General features: G+C 47.4%; 1 protein-coding gene across 4 annotated transcripts in view; it reads right to left on the bottom strand.

Moving 5' to 3' along the window:
- Window positions 1-22,712, bottom strand: part of PARP10 (poly(ADP-ribose) polymerase family member 10) — a 103,764-nt gene extending 81,052 nt beyond the window's left edge. For 2 of the 4 annotated variants that reach the window (XM_075584312.1, XM_075584314.1), the window contains exons 1-3: window positions 22,533-22,712; window positions 21,081-21,235; window positions 911-1,150 (exon numbers count right to left, since the gene is read on the bottom strand). In XM_075584312.1, coding sequence (XP_075440427.1) covers window positions 911-1,150; window positions 21,081-21,234 — 394 coding nt within the window. In that variant the 5' untranslated portion in view covers window position 21,235; window positions 22,533-22,712. Of the gene's footprint in view, window positions 1-910; window positions 1,151-21,080; window positions 21,236-22,526 lie in introns of all 4 variants that reach the window. The other 2 variants (XM_075584313.1, XM_075584315.1) reach the window with 2 other exon arrangements.
- Between the last annotated feature and the right edge of the window lie 205 nt (window positions 22,713-22,917).

Raw genomic sequence — 22,917 nt, 5'->3', positions numbered from 1 at the left:
CCACCAGGGTGTGGACACAGTGTTGGGGGGCATGGTGAAGGGGTACGGCCCTGTGATGGCTTAAGTGGTTCTGTAGTATTCTTAGTCACGTGTTCAGTAAACCGGTTATATCACACCAGTGTGTATTTCTTATTGTCCTGCACAGGGTTATCCCACACTGTTAGGATCCCGCGCAGGTGGAGGCGCTGTCTCCCGACGGATCAGGTGCACCCCAGGCTCCCAGCAGCGGAGGTTCAGTCCTCCTGTGAGCCGCAGGTAAAGCACCACACACACCGTAGCCGCCATATCTCCCAGGGGGTGGGGGAAAGTGGGCTAGTTACAATACATGGCGTTCTGTGCTGCCATGGCAACGACAAATAGCGCACAGGCGGATATAGGATCGAGACGTCACCACCCGGAAGAGCCGGGAGCTTAGTGAACACGCGGCCCGCCATTGCCAGAACGCCTCCATGCTGCGTTTTCGGCACCATGGGGGCTAAATCCTCTATTTAGTTGCATTTTCTGACTGTTACACTGCGGGGGATCTGATGAAGGGGGCACTGCCCAAAACGTAACTGTTCTCTTGTTGTTAATGACAGTAAGTATAATACCACTTCAGCAAGTACTGCTCGTCTCTTGTGCTACCTACATTTCTTTGCTCCTGTGTATGAGTGAGTGTGTGTCAGGATTATTCAAGTGTGCGTGGGACAGTATTATCTGAGGTGAGTGGACCAGAGTTTTCAGAGTGTGAATGCACCAGTGTTATCTGAGTGTGAGTGGGCCAGGGTTATCTGAGTGTGGTTGTGTGAGTGAGCTGGTGTTATCTGAGTGCGAGTGGGCTGGGGTTATCGGAGTGTGGTTGGTGTGGTTGAGTGTGAGTGGGCCAGGTTTATCTGAGTGTGAGTTGTTGCCGAGTAGTTGCTGTGGTTACCTGTCTCACTGAACGGCTCCTGGAAAGTGATGTGTGCACTCGTCCTGTCTGCGGAGCGTTGAGTGCTGAAGCCGTCTCGCTCACTCACTCTCTCTACATAAAGCTCGAGCAGAGAGTCGCTGGTCTCGGGGTTCAGACCGTGCAGAGCGACTTTCCCAGGATGCCACGGGGACGCTCTGCGCACACGCAGCGGAACATTCTGCACAGTGTGCTCCGCCTCGGATAGAACCTGCTCTGCATCTGCATGAGACGGGGATACAAGTGAATATTACATTCATATACATAGTGTGTGTATATAACATTCATATACATACTGTGTATATAACATTCATATACATACTGTGTGTATATAACATTCATATACATACTGTGTATATAACATTCATATACATACTGTGTGTATATAACATTCATATATGTAGCCATGCATAATAATGACTGCGTACATCTTCCCTGTTGGCAGTGAGTCCTGGTAAGTACAGGCCTGCCAGCAGTAGTTATGGAGGTTTTCCCTCACACCCTGGTGTGGTGCCCTGTGTAAGGAAGGGAGTGGCTGTATGCTCTGAGTCCCTGGATAGTGACATCAGAAGCTGCGCCTGCCCCCTGAGGTATAAAGGGCACAACACTGTCAGTTAGTGTTGTTGCAAAGTGGGCAAAGTAGTTGAAAGTGTTAGCCAGCAGTTGTGTGAAGCGGTTGGAGGAATACTTTTGTGACCCTAGTGCTGTAACTAGCGGTAGCAGAGTGACCAATCAAGTCTGTCTAAGCCACCCGGTGTCCAGGGACCTGGCGCAGGGGTGATCTCCCTAGGAGAAAGGGAATCCCACTTCAATACGGGAGGGCGTACCTGGCAAAGGGACAGCACGGAGAGATGTGCGGCTAGAGCCGGCAGCTGCATGGGGCAGTCTGCTACATCCCAACCTACAATAAAGATGCCTTGTTCAAAGAAACCCCCACTGTGTGAGTGTGAGATTACTCTACAGTGGCAGTCACCACCGAGAAGGAGTTCCTCACCAGGACCATCTCCCTGCGGAAGCATAGATCCTGATGAGGTGGAGGCGCTGCACGTGAAGTAAGTTGGACTCGTAACCACTACCTCAGATACCTGTCCTGATGATATCCTCTATAACACCAAGCGGGAGACTCAGGAGTCCTGTTACTAGCAGGTGCACCACCACACACGACCTTGTAATGGGGACCGGTTAGACCACACGGGCCAATGTGAGATTGGGTGGGTCAGACAAGGGGGGTCCAGCCGTTACAATTGGAGGCGCTGCTGAGAGACCTAACAGGACAGGCTTTTGCTAGGCACACATTAGGAAACAGGGAAAGTGTCTGCTGCCACTTTGTGCTGCGTGGGACAGAGCCAGGGGTAGTCAGGGAGATGCTGGAGCTGCATGCCGCAAAGACGCCTTGGGATCCGTTAGGGGTTAGTGAGTCTGGAGCCGGGGGCTATTGCTGTTCTAGTCGCCTTGAGGTAGCGCTAGCGGGGGACGCCTGAAGGGGTAAACTGGTAACTTAGGGCAGGAATTCTGGAAGGGTCCGCACTAGGCTAGCCAAAAGTAGGTCGACGCCCAAAGTACTGCATGGAAGAGCCAGAGTACTCTAGTCTCCATTCCAGATCACTTACCAAGGAGCACAGACTGGAGGAACGTGTTACAGTAGACACAGAAAGAGTGAGCCTAGCCTGAGGTAGTGCAAACACGAGTCAGATCTACATTAGGTACACAAGGTGGTGCACAAGGCATGTTTATTGTACGGATGTGGTAGCTGCCCCGCAGAGCGGAGCTCCATGTACAAGGAATCAGTGTTCAACGATCAAGAGAGAACCGTCAGAATGGAGGATCTGCACAGAGTAGAAGGTCCAGGATGGCAGGGAGAGAGAACCGTCAGAATGGAGGATCTGCACAGAGCAGAAGGTCCAGGATGGCAGGGAGAGAGAACCGTCAGAATGGAGGATCAGCACAGAGTAGAAGGTCCAGGATGGCGGGGAGAGAGAACCGTAGGAATGGAGGATCTGCACAGAGCAGAAGGTCCAGGATTGCGGTCAGAGGAAGAACACGCATATGAACTGTGCGTGGACGAAGAACAAGCTACAGAAGAGACTTTTGTGAGTTTGTTGTGGAATGGCGTGAAAGCCGTGGCTGAGCCGTGTTTATCATGTTTTTGTTCTCGGGATGATACCCCTGAGAATAATGAGCATGACAGTGTTATCCGATGGGAGGAACGAAATGGACTTTGTTATACCCCAATTAACAAACAGCCAGACGCTACCTCACATGGAAAGAAGGACAATACTTACCAAAATGGCGGTTCCCGCGTTCCCGGGACACCGCGTGGGCATGCTGCAGAAAGTCTTGCAACTTTGCAGTTTGCTAATTGTTGGCCAGGATTGGCGCCAACGAGAAAATCCACCCCGATGGGGAGTTTGGTGCGAAAGCTGGAGCCGCGCCCTCATGGACTATGACTCACTCGGCACCTGTGCTGGGTCAGCCTACAAGTCTACGAGACATCCCCCTAGTTTCAACCAGGGGGAGTGGTTTGCAGTTCCACCGGATGTCGACAGAGAAAGTAGGAGGAGGGGTTGCTAAATCAGCCCATGCCCTTCAGTTGCGAAGAGCCATTGACCAGTACAGACCTCTGGGACGAGTGCCTCCGCTGGTGAATATGGCTGCAGTTGCTGATAAAGTGGACCAGAGTCCGTTGATCTCTACTCATCCCTACTCGGCTCCAGGAGGCTTCCTGATCATCCGGGTAGAGGGTGTGGAGACCGTGGCGTGTCTTTGCCTGCAGTGCAGACTGCCGGGCGGAGCCGTGGGCAGCGAGGCCCGATGCCCCCACTGTGGACTGCAGTACATGTGGCCCATGACCACTTTTGTACTGGTACAAGCGGTGGGAGTAGCAGGAAATGTCCCGATGCCGATCGACGAGCAGCCGGGAGCACTATGGAATGAGAGTGCAGGTCCCGCGGAGTTGGAGTCAGGTTCGGTGCTCCCGACGGAGAAACCCAGCCATCGGAGAGGTGATCACCGAGGAGCCCATCGCCGGTCTCCTACTGGGATGCCTCGGCCGAATTGCAAGTTAGAATCCTCGGACGAGGAGTGTGCTAGGCTGTCGAGTAAGATGGTCATAAAGAGAGACTGTCATACTATTGGTACGCCATGGAGAGATGCCATTCCCCGTGGTGTAGAGACGCGGAGTAGAGTGTCTCCAGTACCGCGACCACCCGATCGCTGGAGTCCCACTGCCGTGGTGACTAATGGATCGGAAGGAGGTCGATCCCCCCCGACCCTGCGAGGTACTAAGATGACACCGTGCCTGTCGCAGACCCAGGGGGTGGAGGAGAAAGAAGAGCGAGTCCAGAGCCAGACTGGATCGCGCAGCAGACAGGCGTTGCCGGATGTCCTCGTGGAGGAAGAGATCCCGATTGGGGATCCAACCCAAGATGGCGTCGAAGCACGTGCGTGTGCGGAGGTGATTCCGGATGACCAGAGCGGCATCGAGTGGGAGATGATCGCGCCTCTGCGGTCGAGCAGCGGAAGTCGTTCACCTCCTGCCAGACGGAATGGGCGCTCGAGTCGGAGAGTGAAGAGCCCAACTGCCGGTGAGAAAGAGAGACTTTGTGCCGAAGCCGAGACAGGTATTGCTGGGGAGCAGGTCGTAACCCTGCCTATACCTACGGTTCGGTCCCGTCCCCAAACCCCGTCCACACCCAAGGTTAGCCCCAAGGCCCCAGCTAAAGCCCCTGTCCCCGTCACTATTTCATTCGGGTCCAGTTCTAGCTTAGGGTTGTCAGGGGATTCCCGGGGTCCTATCCAAGAACGGACTGGAAGCCTGGACTGGGGAACGTCCGATGATGGATCGGAGGGTGGAGGGAGGATTTCTCGACGTGGGTCGATGGCCAGCGAGAGTTATAGCGCGCTGGGTATTGAGGGCGGACACTGGTCACAGAGTAAGAGCCAAATGGGACGATCTGAGGGTACGTCCGGGGTATCTTCGGGTGGGCCTGATGAGGAGTCGATAGAGGAGTCTATAGAACCTAGCTCCGAAGAACGGAAGGAGACTAGGTGGTGGGCCCCGTTGTACGAGGGGTATGTAGCCTGGTTCGACCGCACCCGATTTATCCTAGAAAGGGAGGGGGTGGTTGATCACTGGTGGGCTGCCGGGGACTTTGATGACGAGGCATACCTTAGGGCCCTAAGGGTAAGGTGGGATCGTATCCAGGCAGGCCTTATTATCCCTAAGGGGTCCGCAGGGTTGGATGACCCGGTAGAGACCGATGAGCCCCTGTCATGGGTGCTGCCCGGGGCGGCTGGTGAAAGTAAGTTAACCAGGGCTTGCCGAGCTGAACGGGCTATTGCGGCAAAATACAGAAGGTCGCATGGGCTTGATTACCCGTATGTCCCGGAACCTCTAATGAGAGAGATAGAGGAGAATAGGGAGAGATGGCTTAGAAACGATATCCAGCACTATATCGTAGAAAAAGGGGGAGCCATTAAAGGAATTCAGGCCGAGCAGAGGGTAGCTCAACTTATGCGGGTCTGGAAGATAGGACGCAGTGTATATATGCACAAAGTGGTGTATTGCAATGAGCGAGGGAATACAGCGTGACTGTGCATGATGCCGCGGGGCGGGAGGTGAAGAAGCCAGATCTCGACATTACTATTGAGAGCCAAATTAGAGTGGTCTGCTTTTTCTTTAGCGCTCCCTGCTGGTCAGTGAGTGAGATGGGCTTGCATTATTATGTCAATGTGATGATGTTTGCCATGTTATTTGTGTGTTCTTTTGCAGTGTTTCCTGGCGCAAGGTACACCAAATTTAGGTCCCAGCCGGGACGGTGGGTATTAACCAGGGGGAGTATGTAGCCATGCATAATAATGACTGCGTACATCTTCCCTGTTGGCCGTAAGTCCTGGTAAGTACAGGCCTGCCAACAGTAGTTATGGAGGTTTTCCCTCACACCCTGGTGTGGTGCCCTGTGTAAGGAAGGGAGTGGCTGTATGCTCTGAGTCCCTGGATAGTGACATCAGAAGCTGCGCCTGCCCCCTGAGGTATAAAGGGCACAACACTGTCAGTTAGTGTTGTTGCAAAGTGGGCAAAGTAGTGGCAAGTGTTAGCCAGCAGTTGTGTGAAGCGGTTGGAGGAATACTTTTGTGACCCTAGTGCTGTAACTAGCGGTAGCAGAGTGACCAATCAAGTCTGTCTAAGCCACCCGGTGTCCAGGGACCTGGCGCAGCGGTGATCTCCCTAGAAGAAAGGGAATCCCACTTCAATACGGGAGGGCGTACCTGGCAAAGGGACAGCACGGAGAGATGTGCGGCTAGAGCCGGCAGCTGCATGGGGCAGTCTGCTACATCCCAACCTACAATAAAGATGCCTTGTTCAAAGAAACCCCCACTGTGTGAGTGTGAGATTACTCTGCAGTGGCAGTCACCACCGAGAAGGAGTTCCTCACCAGGACAATCTCCCTGCGGAAGCATAGATCCTGATGAGGTGGAGGCGCTGCACGTGAAGTAAGTTGGACTCGTAACCACTACCTCCGATACCTGTCCTGATGATATCCTCTATAACACCAAGCGGGAGACTCAGGAGTCCTGTTACTAGCAGGTGCACCACCACACACGACCTTGTAATGGGGACCGGTTAGACCACACGGGCCAATGTGAGATTGGGTGGGTCAGACAAGGGGGGTCCAGCCGTTACATATACATACTGTGTGTATATAACATTCATATACATCATGTGTATATAACATTCAGGTATAAGTATATACTGTGTGTATATAACATTCATATACATACTGTGTGTATATAACATTCATATACATAGTGTGTGTATATAACATTCAGATACATACTGTGTGTATATAACATTCAGATATAAGTATATACTGTGTGTATATAACATTCAGGTATAAATATATACTGTGAGTATATAACATTCAGATATAAATATATACTGTGTGTATATAACATTCATATACATACTGTGTGTATATAACATTCATATACATACTGTGTGTAAATAACATTCATATACATACTGTGTGTATATAACATTCATATACATACTGTGTGTATATAACATTCAGATATAAGTATATACTGTGTGTATATAACATTCATATACATAGTGTGTGTATATAACATTCATATACATACTGTGTGTATATAACATTCAGATATAAGTATATACTGTGTGTATATAACATTCATATACATACTGTGTGTATATAACATTCAGATATAAGTATATACTGTGTGTATATAACATTCATATACATAGTGTGTGTATATAACATTCAGATATAAATATATACTGTGTGTATATAACATTCATATACATAGTGTGTGTATATAACATTCAGATATAAATACATACTGTGTGTATATAACATTCATATACATACTGTGTGTATATAACATTCAGATATAAGTATATACTGTGTGTATATAACATTCATATACATAGTGTGTGTATATAACATTCAGATATAAGTATATACTGTGTGTATATAACATTCATATACATACTGTGTGTATATAACATTCAGGTATAAATATATACTGTGTGTATATAACATTCAGGTATAAGTATATACTGTGTGTATATAACATACAGTGGTGTGAAAAAGAAAGTGCACCCTCTTTGAATTCCATGGTTTTACATATCAGGACATAATAACAATCATCTGTTCCTTAGCAGGTCTTAAAATTAGGTAAATACAACCTCAGATGAACAACAACACACGACATTACACCGTGTCATGATTTAACAAAAATAAAGCCAAAATGGAGAAGCTTTGTGTGAAAAACTAAGTACGCCCTTACTGCTTCCATAGGGATTAAGATGCTGCTAATCATATGCCCTTGATTAATTGATCATCAGCAAGTGTTACCACCTCTATAAGAGACAAAGTTTTAGCAGTTTGCTGGTCTGGAGCATTCAGGTGTGTGTTAACACAATTCCAAGGAGGAAAGACATCAGCAATGATCTTGGAGAAGCAATTGTTGCTGCCCATCAATCTGGGAAGGGTTATATGGCCATTTCCAGACAATTTAAAGTCCATCATTCTACAGTGAGAAAGATTATTCAAAAGTGGAAAACATTCAAGACAGTTGCCAATCTTCCCAGGAGTGGACGTCCCAGCAAATTCACCCCAAGGTCAGACCGTGCAATGCTCAGAGAAATTGCAAAAAAAACAAGAGTTACATCTCAGACTCTACAGGCCTCAGTTAGCATGTTAAATGTTAAGGTTCCTGACAGTACAATTAGAAAAAGACTGAACAAGTATGGTTTGTGTGGAAGGGTTGCCAGGAGAAAGCCTCTTCTCTCTAAAAAGAACATGGCAGCACGGCTTAGGTTTGCAAAGTTGCATCTGAACAAACCACAACACTTTTGGAACAATGTCCTTTGGAGAGACGAGACCAAAGTGGAGATGTTTGGCCATAATGCACAGCGCCACGTTTGGTGAAAACCAAACACAGCATATCAGCACAAACACCTCATACCAACTGTCAAGCACGGTGGTGGAGGGGTGATGATTTGGGATTGTTTTGCAGCCACAGGACCTGGGAACCTTGCAGTCATTGAGTCGACCCTGAACCCCTCTGTATACCAAAGTATTCTAGAGTCAAATGTGAGGCCACCTGTCCGACAGCTAAAGCTTGGCCGAAATTGGGTCATGCAACAGGACAATGATCCCAAGCACACCAGCAAATCGATGTGAGAGACTGATAAAGTGATACAGAAAACGATTACTTCAAGTTATTGCTGCTAAAGGTGGTTCTACAAGCTATTGAATAATAAGGTGTACTTAGTTTTTCACACATGGCGTCTCCATTTTGGCTTTATTTTTGTTAAATAAATCATGACATGGTGTAATATGTCATGTGTTGTTGTTCACCTGAGGTTGTATTTACCTAATATTTAGACCTGCTAAGGAACAGATGATTGTTATTATGTCCTGATATGTAAAACCATGGAATTCAAAGAGGGTGCACTTTCTTTTTCACACAAATGTATGTATGTATGTATGTATGTATATATATATATATATATATATATATATATTATACATATATATATAATATAATAATATAAGTATATATTATATACACACAGTACGTGGTGAAACATGTCTGTGAGTGGTTTCTCTGGCTTTGCATCTGATTCCCATGCTGTGCTTTATAGCTGTGTGGATCACGGTGTTCCATGCTGTGCTTTAAAGCTGTGTGGATCACGGTGTTCCATGCTGTGCTTTAAAGCTGTGTGGATCACGGTGTTCCATGCTGTGCTTTAAAGCTGTGTGGATCACGGTGTTCCATGCTGTGCTTTAAAGCTGTGTGTATCACGGTGTCCCATGCTGTGCTTTAAAGCTGTGTGGATCACGGTGTTCCATGCTGTGCTTTAAAGCTGTGTGGATCACGGTGTTCCATGCTGTGCTTTAAAGCTGTGTGTATCACGGTGTTCCATGCTGTGCTTTAAAGCTGTGTGGATCACGGTGTTCCATGCTGTGCTTTAAAGCTGTGTGTATCACGGTGTTCCATGCTGTGCTTTAAAGCTGTGTGTATCACGGTGTTCCATGCTGTGCTTTAAAGCTGTGTGGATCACGGTGTTCCATGCTGTGCTTTAAAGCTGTGTGGATCACGGTGTTCCATGCTGTGCTTTAAAGCTGTGTGTATCACGGTGTTCCATGCTGTGCTTTAAAGCTGTGTGTATCACGGTGTCCAATGCTGTGCTTTAAAGCTGTGTGTATCACGGTGTTCCATGCTGTGCTTTAAAGCTGTGTGGATCACGGTGTTCCATGCTGTGCTTTAAAGCTGTGTGGATCACGGTGTTCCATGCTGTGCTTTAAAGCTGTGTGGATCACGGTGTTCCATGCTGTGCTTTAAAGCTGTGTGTATCACGGTGTTCCATGCTGTGCTTTAAAGCTGTGTGTATCACGGTGTCCCATGCTGTGCTTTAAAGCTGTGTGGATCACGGTGTTCCATGCTGTGCTTTAAAGCTGTGTGGATCACGGTGTTCCATGCTGTGCTTTAAAGCTGTGTGTATCACGGTGTTCCATGCTGTGTTTTAAAGCTGTGTGGATCACGGTGTTCCATGCTGTGCTTTAAAGCTGTGTGGATCACGGTGTTCCATGCTGTGCTTTAAAGCTGTGTGGATCACGGTGTCCCATGCTGTGCTTTAAAGCTGTGTGTATCACGGTGTTCCATGCTGTGCTTTAAAGCTGTGTGTATCACGGTGTCCCATGCTGTGCTTTAAAGCTGTGTGGATCACGGTGTTCCATGCTGTGCTTTAAAGCTGTGTGGATCACGGTGTTCCATGCTGTGCTTTAAAGCTGTGTGGATCACGGTGTTCCATGCTGTGCTTTAAAGCTGTGTGTATCACGGTGTTCCATGCTGTGCTTTAAAGCTGTGTGTATCACGGTGTTCCATGCTGTGCTTTAAAGCTGTGTGTATCACGGTGTTCCATGCTGTGCTTTAAAGCTGTGTGTATCACGGTGTTCCATGCTGTGCTTTAAAGCTGTGTGTATCACGGTGTTCCATGCTGTGCTTTAAAGCTGTGTGGATCACGGTGTTCCATGCTGTGCTTTAAAGCTGTGTGTATCACGGTGTTCCATGCTGTGCTTTAAAGCTGTGTGTATCACGGTGTTCCATGCTGTGCTTTAAAGCTGTGTGTATCACGGTGTTCCATGCTGTGCTTTAAAGCTGTGTGTATCATTGTGTTCCATGCTGTGCTTTAAAGCTGTGTGTATCACGGTGTTCCATGCTGTGCTTTAAAGCTGTGTGGATCACGGTGTCCCATGCTGTGCTTTAAAGCTGTGTGTATCACGGTGTTCCATGCTGTGCTTTAAAGCTGTGTGTATCACGGTGTTCCATGCTGTGCTTTAAAGCTGTGTGTATCACGGTGTTCCATGCTGTGCTTTAAAGCTGTGTTGATCACGGTGTCCCATGCTGTGCTTTAAAGCTGTGTGGATCACGGTGTTCCATGCTGTGCTTTAAAGCTGTGTGTATCACGGTGTTCCATGCTGTGCTTTAAAGCTGTGTGGATCACGGTGTTCCATGCTGTGCTTTAAAGCTGTGTGGATCACGGTGTTCCATGCTGTGCTTTAAAGCTGTGTGTATCACGGTGTTCCATGCTGTGCTTTAAAGCTGTGTGTATCACGGTGTTCCATGCTGTGCTTTAAAGCTGTGTGGATCACGGTGTTCCATGCTGTGCTTTAAAGCTGTGTGTATCACGGTGTTCCATGCTGTGCTTTAAAGCTGTGTGTATCACGGTGTTCCATGCTGTGCTTTAAAGCTGTGTGGATCACGGTGTTCCATGCTGTGCTTTAAAGCTGTGTGGATCACGGTGTTCCATGCTGTGCTTTAAAGCTGTGTGTATCACGGTGTTCCATGCTGTGCTTTAAAGCTGTGTGTATCACGGTGTCCCATGCTGTGCTTTAAAGCTGTGTGGATCACGGTGTTCCATGCTGTGCTTTAAAGCTGTGTGGATCACGGTGTTCCATGCTGTGCTTTAAAGCTGTGTGTATCACGGTGTTCCATGCTGTGCTTTAAAGCTGTGTGTATCATTGTGTCCCATGCTGTGCTTTAAAGCTGTGTGGATCACGGTGTTCCATGCTGTGCTTTAAAGCTGTGTGTATCACGGTGTTCCATGCTGTGCTTTAAAGCTGTGTGTATCACGGTGTTCCATGCTGTGCTTTAAAGCTGTGTGGATCACGGTGTTCCATGCTGTGCTTTAAAGCTGTGTGTATCACGGTGTTCCATGCTGTGCTTTAAAGCTGTGTGTATCACGGTGTTCCATGCTGTGCTTTAAAGCTGTGTGGATCACGGTGTTCCATGCTGTGCTTTAAAGCTGTGTGTATCACGGTGTTCCATGCTGTGCTTTAAAGCTGTGTGTATCATTGTGTCCCATGCTGTGCTTTAAAGCTGTGTGGATCACGGTGTTCCATGCTGTGCTTTAAAGCTGTGTGGATCACGGTGTTCCATGCTGTGCTTTAAAGCTGTGTGTATCACGGTGTTCCATGCTGTGCTTTAAAGCTGTGTGGATCACGGTGTTCCATGCTGTGCTTTAAAGCTGTGTGGATCACGGTGTTCCATGCTGTGCTTTAAAGCTGTGTGTATCACGGTGTTCCATGCTGTGCTTTAAAGCTGTGTGGATCACGGTGTTCCATGCTGTGCTTTAAAGCTGTGTGGATCACGGTGTCCCATGCTGTGCTTTAAAGCTGTGTGGATCACGGTGTTCCATGCTGTGCTTTAAAGCTGTGTGTATCACGGTGTTCCATGCTGTGCTTTAAAGCTGTGTGGATCACGGTGTTCCATGCTGTGCTTTAAAGCTGTGTGTATCACGGTGTTCCATGCTGTGCTTTAAAGCTATGTGTATCACGGTGTTCCATGCTGTGCTTTAAAGCTGTGTGGATCACGGTGTTCCATGCTGTGCTTTAAAGCTGTGTGGATCACGGTGTTCTATGCTGTGCTTTAAAGCTGTGTGTATCACGGTGTTCCATGCTGTGCTTTAAAGCTGTGTGGATCACGGTGTTCCATGCTGTGCTTTAAAGCTGTGTGGATCACGGTGTTCCATGCTGTGCTTTAAAGCTGTGTGTATCACGGTGTCCCATGCTGTGCTTTAAAGCTGTGTGGATCACGGTGTTCCATGCTGTGCTTTAAAGCTGTGTGGATCACGGTGTTCCATGCTGTGCTTTAAAGCTGTGTGGATCACGGTGTTCCATGCTGTGCTTTAAAGCTGTGTGTATCACGGTGTTCCATGCTGTGCTTTAAAGCTGTGTGTATCACGGTGTTCCATGCTGTGCTTTAAAGCTGTGTGTATCACGGTGTTCCATGCTGTGCTTTAAAGCTGTGTGTATCACGGTGTCCCATGCTGTGCTTTAAAGCTGTGTGGATCACGGTGTCCCATGCTGTGCTTTAAAGCTGTGTGGATCACGGTGTTCCATGCTGTGCTTTAAAGCTGTGTGGATCACGGTGTCCCATGCTGTGCTTTAAAGCTGTGAGTATCACGGTGTTCCATGCTGTGCTTTAAAGCTGTGTGTATCACGGTGTTCCATGCTGTGCTTTAAAGCTGTGAGTATCACGGTGTTCCATGCTGTGCTTTAAAGCTGTGTGTATCACGGTGTTCCATGCTGTGCTTTAAAGCTGTGTGGATCACGGTGTTCCATGCTGTGCTTTAAAGCTGTGTGTATCACGGTGTTCCATGCTGTGCTTTAAAGCTGTGTGTATCACGGTGTTCCATGCTGTGCTTTAAAGCTGTGAGTATCACGGTGTTCCATGCTGTGCTTTAAAGCTGTGTGGATAACGCTGTTCCATGCTGTGCTTTAAAGCTGTGTGGATCACGGTGTTCCATGCTGTGCTTTAAAGCTGTGTGTATCACGGTGTTCCATGCTGTGCTTTAAAGCTGTGTGGATCACGGTGTTCCATGCTGTGCTTTAAAGCTGTGTGGATCACGGTGTTCCATGCTGTGCTTTAAAGCTGTGTGGATCACGGTGTTCCATGCTGTGCTTTAAAGCTGTGTGGATCACGGTGTCCCATGCTGTGCTTTAAAGCTGTGTGTATCACGGTGTCCCATGCTGTGCTTTAAAGCTGTGTGGATCACGGTGTTCCATGCTGTGCTTTAAAGCTGTGTGTATCACGGTGTTCCATGCTGTGCTTTAAAGCTGTGTGGATCACGGTGTTCCATGCTGTGCTTTAAAGCTGTGTGTATCACGGTGTTCCATGCTGTGCTTTAAAGCTGTGTGGATCACGGTGTTCCATGCTGTGCTTTAAAGCTGTGTGGATCACGGTGTTCCATGCTGTGCTTTAAAGCTGTGTGTATCACGGTGTCCCATGCTGTGCTTTAAAGCTGTGTGTATCACGGTGTTCCATGCTGTGCTTTAAAGCTGTGTGTATCACGGTGTTCCATGCTGTGCTTTAAAGCTGTGTGGATCACGGTGTTCCATGCTGTGCTTTAAAGCTGTGTGTATCACGGTGTTCCATGCTGTGCTTTAAAGCTGTGTGGATCACGGTGTTCCATGCTGTGCTTTAAAGCTGTGTGGATCACGGTGTTCCATGCTGTGCTTTAAAGCTGTGTGGATCACGGTGTTCCATGCTGTGCTTTAAAGCTGTGTGGATCACGGTGTTCCATGCTGTGCTTTAAAGCTGTGTGTATCACGGTGTCCCATGCTGTGCTTTAAAGCTGTGTGTATCACGGTGTTCCATGCTGTGCTTTAAAGCTGTGTGGATCACGGTGTTCCATGCTGTGCTTTAAAGCTGTGTGTATCACGGTGTTCCATGCTGTGCTTTAAAGCTGTGTGTATCACGGTGTTCCATGCTGTGCTTTAAAGCTGTGTGGATCACGGTGTTCCATGCTGTGCTTTAAAGCTGTGTGTATCACGGTGTTCCATGCTGTGCTTTAAAGCTGTGTGTATCACGGTGTTCCATGCTGTGCTTTAAAGCTGTGTGGATCACGGTGTTCCATGCTGTGCTTTAAAGCTGTGTGGATCACGGTGTTCCATGCTGTGCTTTAAAGCTGTGTGTATCACGGTGTCCCATGCTGTGCTTTAAAGCTGTGAGTATCACGGTGTTCCATGCTGTGCTTTAAAGCTGTGAGTATCACGGTGTTCCATGCTGTGCTTTAAAGCTGTGTGGATCACGGTGTTCCATGCTGTGCTTTAAAGCGGTGTGGATCACGGTGTTCCATGCTGTGCTTTAAAGCGGTGTGTATCACGGTGTTCCATGCTGTGCTTTAAAGCTGTGTGTATCACGGTGTCCCATGCTGTGCTTTAAAGCTGTGTGTATCACGGTGTTCCATGCTGTGCTTTAAAGCTGTGTGGATCACGGTGTTCCATGCTGTGCTTTAAAGCTGTGTGGATCACGGTGTTCCATGCTGTGCTTTAAAGCTGTGTGTATCACGGTGTTCCATGCTGTGCTTTAAAGCTGTGTGTATCACGGTGTTCCATGCTGTGCTTTAAAGCTGTGTGTATCACGGTGTTCCATGTTGTGCTTTAAAGCTGTGTGTATCACGGTGTTCCATGCTGTGCTTTAAAGCTGTGTGGATCACGGTGTTCCATGCTGTGCTTTAAAGCTGTGTGTATCACGGTGTTCCATGCTGTGCTTTAAAGCTGTGTGGATCACGGTGTTCCATGCTGTGCTTTAAAGCTGTGTGGATCACGGTGTTCCATGCTGTGCTTTAAAGCTGTGTGGATCACGGTGTTCCATGCTGTGCTTTAAAGCTGTGTGTATCACGGTGTTCCATGCTGTGCTTTAAAGCTGTGTGTATCACGGTGTTCCATGCTGTGCTTTAAAGCTGTGTGTATCACGGTGTTCCATGCTGTGCTTTAAAGCTGTGAGTATCACGGTGTTCCATGCTGTGCTTTAAAGCTGTGTGTATCACGGTGTTCCATGCTGTGCTTTAAAGCTGTGTGTATCACGGTGTTCCATGCTGTGCTTTAAAGCTGTGTGTATCACGGTGTTCCATGCTGTTCTTTAAAGCTGTGTGTATCACGGTGTTCCATGCTGTGCTTTAAAGCTGTGTGGATCACGGTGTTCCATGCTGTGCTTTAAAGCTGTGTGGATCACGGTGTCCCATGCTGTGCTTTAAAGCTGTGTGTATCACGGTGTCCCATGCTGTGCTTTAAAGCTGTGTGGATCACGGTGTTCCATGCTGTGCTTTAAAGCTGTGTGTATCACGGTGTTCCATGCTGTTCTTTAAAGCTGTGTGTATCACGGTGTTCCATGCTGTGCTTTAAAGCTGTGTGGATCACGGTGTTCCATGCTGTGCTTTAAAGCTGTGTGTATCACGGTGTTCCATGCTGTGCTTTAAAGCTGTGTGGATCACGGTGTTCCATGCTGTGCTTTAAAGCTGTGTGGATCACGGTGTTCCATGCTGTGCTTTAAAGCTGTGTGTATCACGGTGTCCCATGCTGTGCTTTAAAGCTGTGAGTATCACGGTGTTCCATGCTGTGCTTTAAAGCTGTGAGTATCACGGTGTTCCATGCTGTGCTTTAAAGCTGTGTGGATCACGGTGTTCCATGCTGTGCTTTAAAGCTGTGTGTATCACGGTGTCCCATGCTGTGCTTTAAAGCTGTGAGTATCACGGTGTTCCATGCTGTGCTTTAAAGCTGTGTGGATCACGGTGTTCCATGCTGTGCTTTAAAGCTGTGAGGATCACGGTGTCCCATGCTGTGCTTTAAAGCTGTGTGGATCACGGTGTTCCATGCTGTGCTTTAAAGCTGTGTGGATCACGGTGTTCCATGCTGTGCTTTAAAGCTGTGTGTATCACGGTGTTCCATGCTGTGCTTTAAAGCTGTGTGTATCACGGTGTTCCATGCTGTGCTTTAAAGCTGTGTGTATCACGGTGTCCCATGCTGTGCTTTAAAGCTGTGTGGATCACGGTGTTCCATGCTGTGCTTTAAAGCTGTGTGTATCACGGTGTTCCATGCTGTGCTTTAAAGCTGTGTGTATCACGGTGTTCCATGTTGTGCTTTAAAGCTGTGTGGATCACGGTGTTCCATGCTGTGCTTTAAAGCTGTGAGTATCACGGTGTTCCATGCTGTGCTTTAAAGCTGTGTGGATCACGGTGTTCCATGCTGTGCTTTAAAGCTGTGAGGATCACGGTGTCCCATGCTGTGCTTTAAAGCTGTGTGTATCACGGTGTTCCATGCTGTGCTTTAAAGCTGTGTGGATCACGGTGTTCCATGCTGTGCTTTAAAGCTGTGTGGATCACGGTGTTCCATGCTGTGCTTTAAAGCTGTGAGTATCACGGTGTTCCATGCTGTGCTTTAAAGCTGTGTGGATCACGGTGTTCCATGCTGTGCTTTAAAGCTGTGTGTATCACGGTGTTCCATGCTGTGCTTTAAAGCTGTGTGGATCACGGTGTTCCATGCTGTGCTTTAAAGCTGTGTGTATCACGGTGTTCCATGCTGTGCTTTAAAGCTGTGTGGATCACGGTGTTCCATGCTGTGCTTTAAAGCTGTGTGGATCACGGTGTTCCATGCTGTGCTTTAAAGCTGTGTGTATCACGGTGTCCCATGCTGTGCTTTAAAGCTGTGTGTATCACGGTGTTCCATGCTGTGCTTTAAAGCTGTGTGGATCACGGTGTTCCATGCTGTGCTTTAAAGCTGTGTGTATCACGGTGTTCCATGCTGTGCTTTAAAGCTGTGTGTATCACGGTGTTCCATGCTGTGCTTTAAAGCTGTGTGTATCACGGTGTTCCATGCTGTGCTTTAAAGCTGTGTGTATCACGGTGTTCCATGCTGTGCTTTAAAGCTGTGTGTATCACGGTGTTCCATGCTGTGCTTTAAAGCTGTGTGGATCACGGTGTTCCATGCTGTGCTTTAAAGCTGTGTGGATCACGGTGTCCCATGCTGTGCTTTAAAGCTGTGTGGATCACGGTGTTCCATGCTGTGCTTTAAAGCTGTGTGTATCACGGTGTTCCATGCTGTGCTTTAAAGCTGTGTGTATAACGGTGTTCCATGCTGTGCTTTAAAGCTGTGTGTATCACGGTGTCCCATGCTGTGCTTTAAAGCTGTGTGGATCACGGTGTTCTATGCTGTGCTTTAAAGCTGTGTGTATCACGGTGTCCCATGCTGTGCTTTAAAGCTGTGTGGATCACGGTGTTCCATGCTGTGCTTTAAAGCTGTGTGGATCACGGTGTCCCATGCTGTGCTTTAAAGCTGTGTGGATCACGGTGTTCCATGCTGTGCTTTAAAGCTGTGTGTATCACGGTGTTCCATGCTGTGCTTTAAAGCTGTGTGTATCACGGTGTTCCATGCTGTGCTTTAAAGCTGTGTGTATCACGGTGTTCCATGCTGTGCTTTAAAGCTGTGTGTATCACGGTGTTCCATGCTGTGCTTTAAAGCTGTGTGGATCACGGTGTTCCATGCTGTGCTTTAAAGCTGTGTGGATCACGGTGTTCCATGCTGTGCTTTAAAGCTGTGTGTATCACGGTGTTCCATGCTGTGCTTTAAAGCTGTGTGTATCACGGTGTTCCATGCTGTGCTTTAAAGCTGTGTGTATCACGGTGTCCCATGCTGTGCTTTAAAGCTGTGTGTATCACGGTGTTCCATGCTGTGCTTTAAAGCTGTGTGGATCACGGTGTTCCATGCTGTGCTTTAAAGCTGTGTGGATCACGGTGTTCCATGCTGTGCTTTAAAGCTGTGTGGATCACGGTGTTCCATGCTGTGCTTTAAAGCTGTGTGTATCACGGTGTTCCATGCTGTGTTTTAAAGCTGTGTTGATCACGGTGTCCCATGCTGTGCTTTAAAGCTGTGTGTATCACGGTGTTCCATGCTGTGCTTTAAAGCTGTGTGTATCACGGTGTTCCATGCTGTGCTTTAAAGCTGTGAGTATCACGGTGTTCCATGCTGTGCTTTAAAGCTGTGTGTATCACGGTGTTCCATGCTGTGCTTTAAAGCTGTGTGTATCACGGTGTTCCATGCTGTGCTTTAAAGCTGTGTGTATCACGGTGTTCCATGCTGTGCTTTAAAGCTGTGTGTATCACGGTGTCCCATGCTGTGCTTTAAAGCTGTGCGGATCACGGTGTTCCATGCTGTGCTTTAAAGCTGTGTGTATCACGGTGTTCCATGCTGTGCTTTAAAGCTGTGTGTATCACGGTGTTCCATGCTGTGCTTTAAAGCTGTGTGGATCACGGTGTTCCATGCTGTGCTTTAAAGCTGTGTGTATCACGGTGTTCCATGCTGTGCTTTAAAGCTGTGTGGATCACGGTGTTCCATGCTGTGCTTTAAAGCTGTGTGTATCACGGTGTTCCATGCTGTGCTTTAAAGCTGTGAGTATCACGGTGTTCCATGCTGTGCTTTAAAGCTGTGTGGATCACGGTGTTGAGCGCTTGTCCACCCAGACCGTCTTCTCATTTCCAAGTGAGATCAACAAACGGGACCCCCAAAATCAACATGGGAGGATGAGAGGAGAGAACGTGCTGCAGTAACAATGAGAAGAGAGGCGTACCCACAGGAGACCCCCGGGGAGGCCTCTCCCAGCAGGGGGGCGCCAGGGGCTGTGTGTATGCATGTATATATATATATATTACATGCATACACACATACATATATATATATCAGCCCCTGGCGTCCCACCTACTGAGCGAGGTCTCCCCGAGGGGCTCCCGTATAGATAAATATATAACCGGTATAAATAATATATATATATATAAAAATAAATAATGGAGCCCACACCATTCATATACTCTCACTCCACACACACCTTTTGTAAAGCGCTGTATACACTGTGGGCTCTTTACCAATTTATATTACATACATTACATCAACAACATTCAGGGACCATTTAACACCTCAAGTCATAAAACACATACTGCACAGGGGGAAGGGATAAACTTCAATTACAGATCACTTTCCAGTATGCACTGTTTTAAAGTAAAAACCCTTTTTTTGGCTTTATTCATTGTAACATCGCCAGAAGAAGGGATCAGTGTATCTCGAAAGCTCGCACACACACAAACACAAACACACACACACACACACACACACACACACACACACACACACACACACACACTATATACACCCTGCTTTAAGGACATTCACTTTAAGTACACTCGCGAGTAAGGACATATCGCCCAATATTTTATTTATTTAAAAAAATGTTTTTCCAGGAAGGAATACATTGAGAGTTACCGCTCGTTTTCACACATGTCCTGGGCACAGAGTTATGAAGAGGCAGCTGAGGGTGGTTTGAGTAGAGAGTCAAAGACAGAGAACAGTCGGCGTGGGTTAGACTTGTGCGTGTTCATTAGAGAAGAGAAGTCGGCTTGTTTAGCTTGCGAGAGGGCAGAGGTGAAACAGGATAGCATAAATTTGTAGTGAATGAAGTCTGCGAGAGTGTGAGATTTCCTCCAGAGGAACGAGTGGAGGAACACAGCATGCGCGTGTGGGAATTTAGCCAGGGTCTGGGGTTAGAAGGACGAGGACGGCAGAGAGAAAGCGGGGCATGTAGATCAAGAGAGGAGGACAAGGCAGAGTTGTAGTTCCTGACCAGTGTGTCAGGGTCTGTAGCAGAGCTGAGAGAGGAGAGGGAGGAGCGTAAAGTGGACTCAAAGTCAGGTAAGTGAATAGAGCGCAGGTTTCTGCAGAACCGGGGGGTAGATGGAGGTGGAGAAGGTGAGAAGCGAGATAGAGAGAATGAGATGAGGTGATGGTCACAGAGAGGAAGTTTAGTGAAAAACAGGTCTTGGTAGTGGCCATCCTTGTGGGTTCTGGCTGCTGTCCACTGTTGAAGGCCAAAAGAAGAGGTTAGAGAGAGAAAGCGGGAAGCCCAAGGGAGAGAAGAGTCATCAATGTGGCAATTGAAGTCTCCAAGGAGAAGAACAGGGGAGTCTGAGGAGAGGAAGAAAGAGAGCCAGGATTCAAAGTGAGAGAGAAAGGCAGAAGGGGATGAGTAGAGGTAGGTGGGCGGGTATGTGGGGTAATAGGAGGAGTTATAGGGAGCGGGTATATGGGGTAATAGGAAGAGTTATAGGGAGCGAGTATATGGGGTAATAGGAAGAGTTATAGGGAGGGGGTATATGGGGTAATAGGAGGAGTTATAGGGAGTGGTTATATGGGGTAATAGGAGGAGTTATAGGGAGCGGGTATATGGGGTAATAGGAAGAGTTATAGGGAGCGAGTATATGGGGTAATACGAGGAGTTATAGGGAGCGGGTATATGGGGTAATAGGAGGAGTTATAGGGAGTGGTTATATGAGGTAATAGGAGGAGTTATAGGGAGTGGTTATATGGGGTAATAGGAGGAGTTATAGGGAGCGGTTATATGGGGTAATAGGAGGAGTTATAGGGAGCGGTTATATGGGGTAATAGGAGGAGTTATAGGGAGCTGGTATATGGGGTAATAGGAGGAGTTATAGGGAGCGGGTATATGGGGTAATAGGAAGAGTTATAGGGAGAGGTTATATGGGGTAATAGGAGGAGTTATAGGGAGCGGGTATATGGGGTAATAGGAGGAGTTATAGGGAGCGGTTATATGGGGTAATAGGAGGAGTTATAGGGAGCGGGTATATGGGGTAATAGGAAGAGTTATAGGGAGCGAGTATATGGGGTAATACGAGGAGTTACATAGCTGTAGTGAGTCGAGGTATTTATTGCTGGGCGAGCCTTATACACAGGGTATATATTGATGTATATACAGTATGGGGGTTGTCGTCGCTTACCCTGGGGATTCTGGAACGTGATCAGCGCCTCTGCTCCGTCTCTCGTACAGGACAGGACCGGGCCCCCGCCCGAGAGACGCTTACTCTCGAAGTAAAGCTGCAAGTACTCTGTGTCCACTCCGTCACGGAGTCCACTCACCTGCACGTCAACCATGCTGAAACAGAGCCAGCCAATCAGAGAGCAGCGCTGCGGGAAACACCCCAAACCCCACAACTGACCCCGATATAATAACCCTACTCTCTATCCCCTATTAGACATCATACAACTCAAAATAATCACATGCCCTACAAACTAATTACACTCACTGCTCTGCTTACAGGCTGATCATACTCACAGGTTACATATACTCAGATCACACTCACATATCATACACACTCACATCACACTCACTGGTCACACTCATGTCACACACACACAGGTCTCACACACATCACACTCAAGTTACATATACTCAGGTCACACTCACATGTCATACACACTCACACCACACTCAGAAATTACATATACTCAGATCACACTAATTGGTCACACACACTCACAAATTACATATACTCAGGTCACACTCACTGGCCACACTCACATGGCATACACACTCACACCACACTTACAAGTTACATATACTCAGATAACACTCACTGGCCACACTCACATGGCATACACACACACCACACTTACAAGTTACATATAATCAGATCACACTCATTGGTCACACAACTCACAAGTTACATATATGCAGGTCACACTCACAGGTCTCACACAATCACACAACACTCACAAGTTACAAATACTCAGATCACAGTCATTGGTCACACACACTAACATCACACTCACAAGTTACATATACTCAGGTCACACTCACATGTCATACACACTCACAAGTTACATATATGCAGGTCACACACACTCACATCACACACAAGTTACATATAATCAGATCACACTCATTGGTCACACACACTCACAAGTTACATATATGCAGGTCACACTCACAGGTCTCACACAATCACACAACACTCACAAGTTACAAATACTCAGATCACAGTCATTGGTCACACACACTAACATCACACTCACAATTATTTTATTTATAAAATATTTTACCAGGAAGTAATACATTGAGAGTTACCTCTCGTTTTCAAGTATGTCCTGGGCACAGAGTAAAACAAAATAATACATGGTTACAAATACAAGTTACATATACTCAGGTCACACTCACATGTAATACACACTCACAAGTTACATATACTCAGGTCACACTCACATGTAATACACACTCACAAGCTACATATATGCAGGTCACACACACTCACATCACACACAAGTTACATATACTCAGGTCACACTCACATGTCATACACACACCCCACTCACATGTCATACACACTCACACGTTACATATACTCAGGTCTCACACACTCACATCACACACATCACATGTTACTCACACTTACATTCGCTGCTGCTGTCATCTAACAAGGAAGAGAGAGAATGTAGGAGAGGGGAGGAGAGAGGAAGGAAGAGGGGAGGAGAGAGAATGTAGGAGAGGGGAGGAGAGAGGAAGGAAGAGGGGAGGAGAGAGGAAGGAAGAGGGGAGGAGAGAGAATGTAGGAGAGGGGAGGAGAGAGGAAGGAAGAGGGAGGAGAGATAGGAGGAGGAGGGGTGAGAGAGAGAGAGGAGGAGGAGGAGGAGGGGAGGAAGAGACAGGGAGGGAGAAATGAAAGTGAAAGCTGAACTACTAAATATATGTACAGTATCTATACATAAACACAGACAGTGTGTGTGGGAGGAGAGAAAGAGACAGTGAGAGGGGGAGAGAGGGGGGGAGGATTGAGGGGG

Source organism: Ascaphus truei, unplaced genomic scaffold, assembly GCF_040206685.1.
Source record: "Ascaphus truei isolate aAscTru1 unplaced genomic scaffold, aAscTru1.hap1 HAP1_SCAFFOLD_538, whole genome shotgun sequence".
NCBI classification, from domain to species: Eukaryota; Metazoa; Chordata; class Amphibia; order Anura; family Ascaphidae; genus Ascaphus; species Ascaphus truei.
The sequence above is the reverse complement of the archived record's forward strand: the minus strand, read 5'-3'. Positions and strand labels throughout refer to the sequence as shown.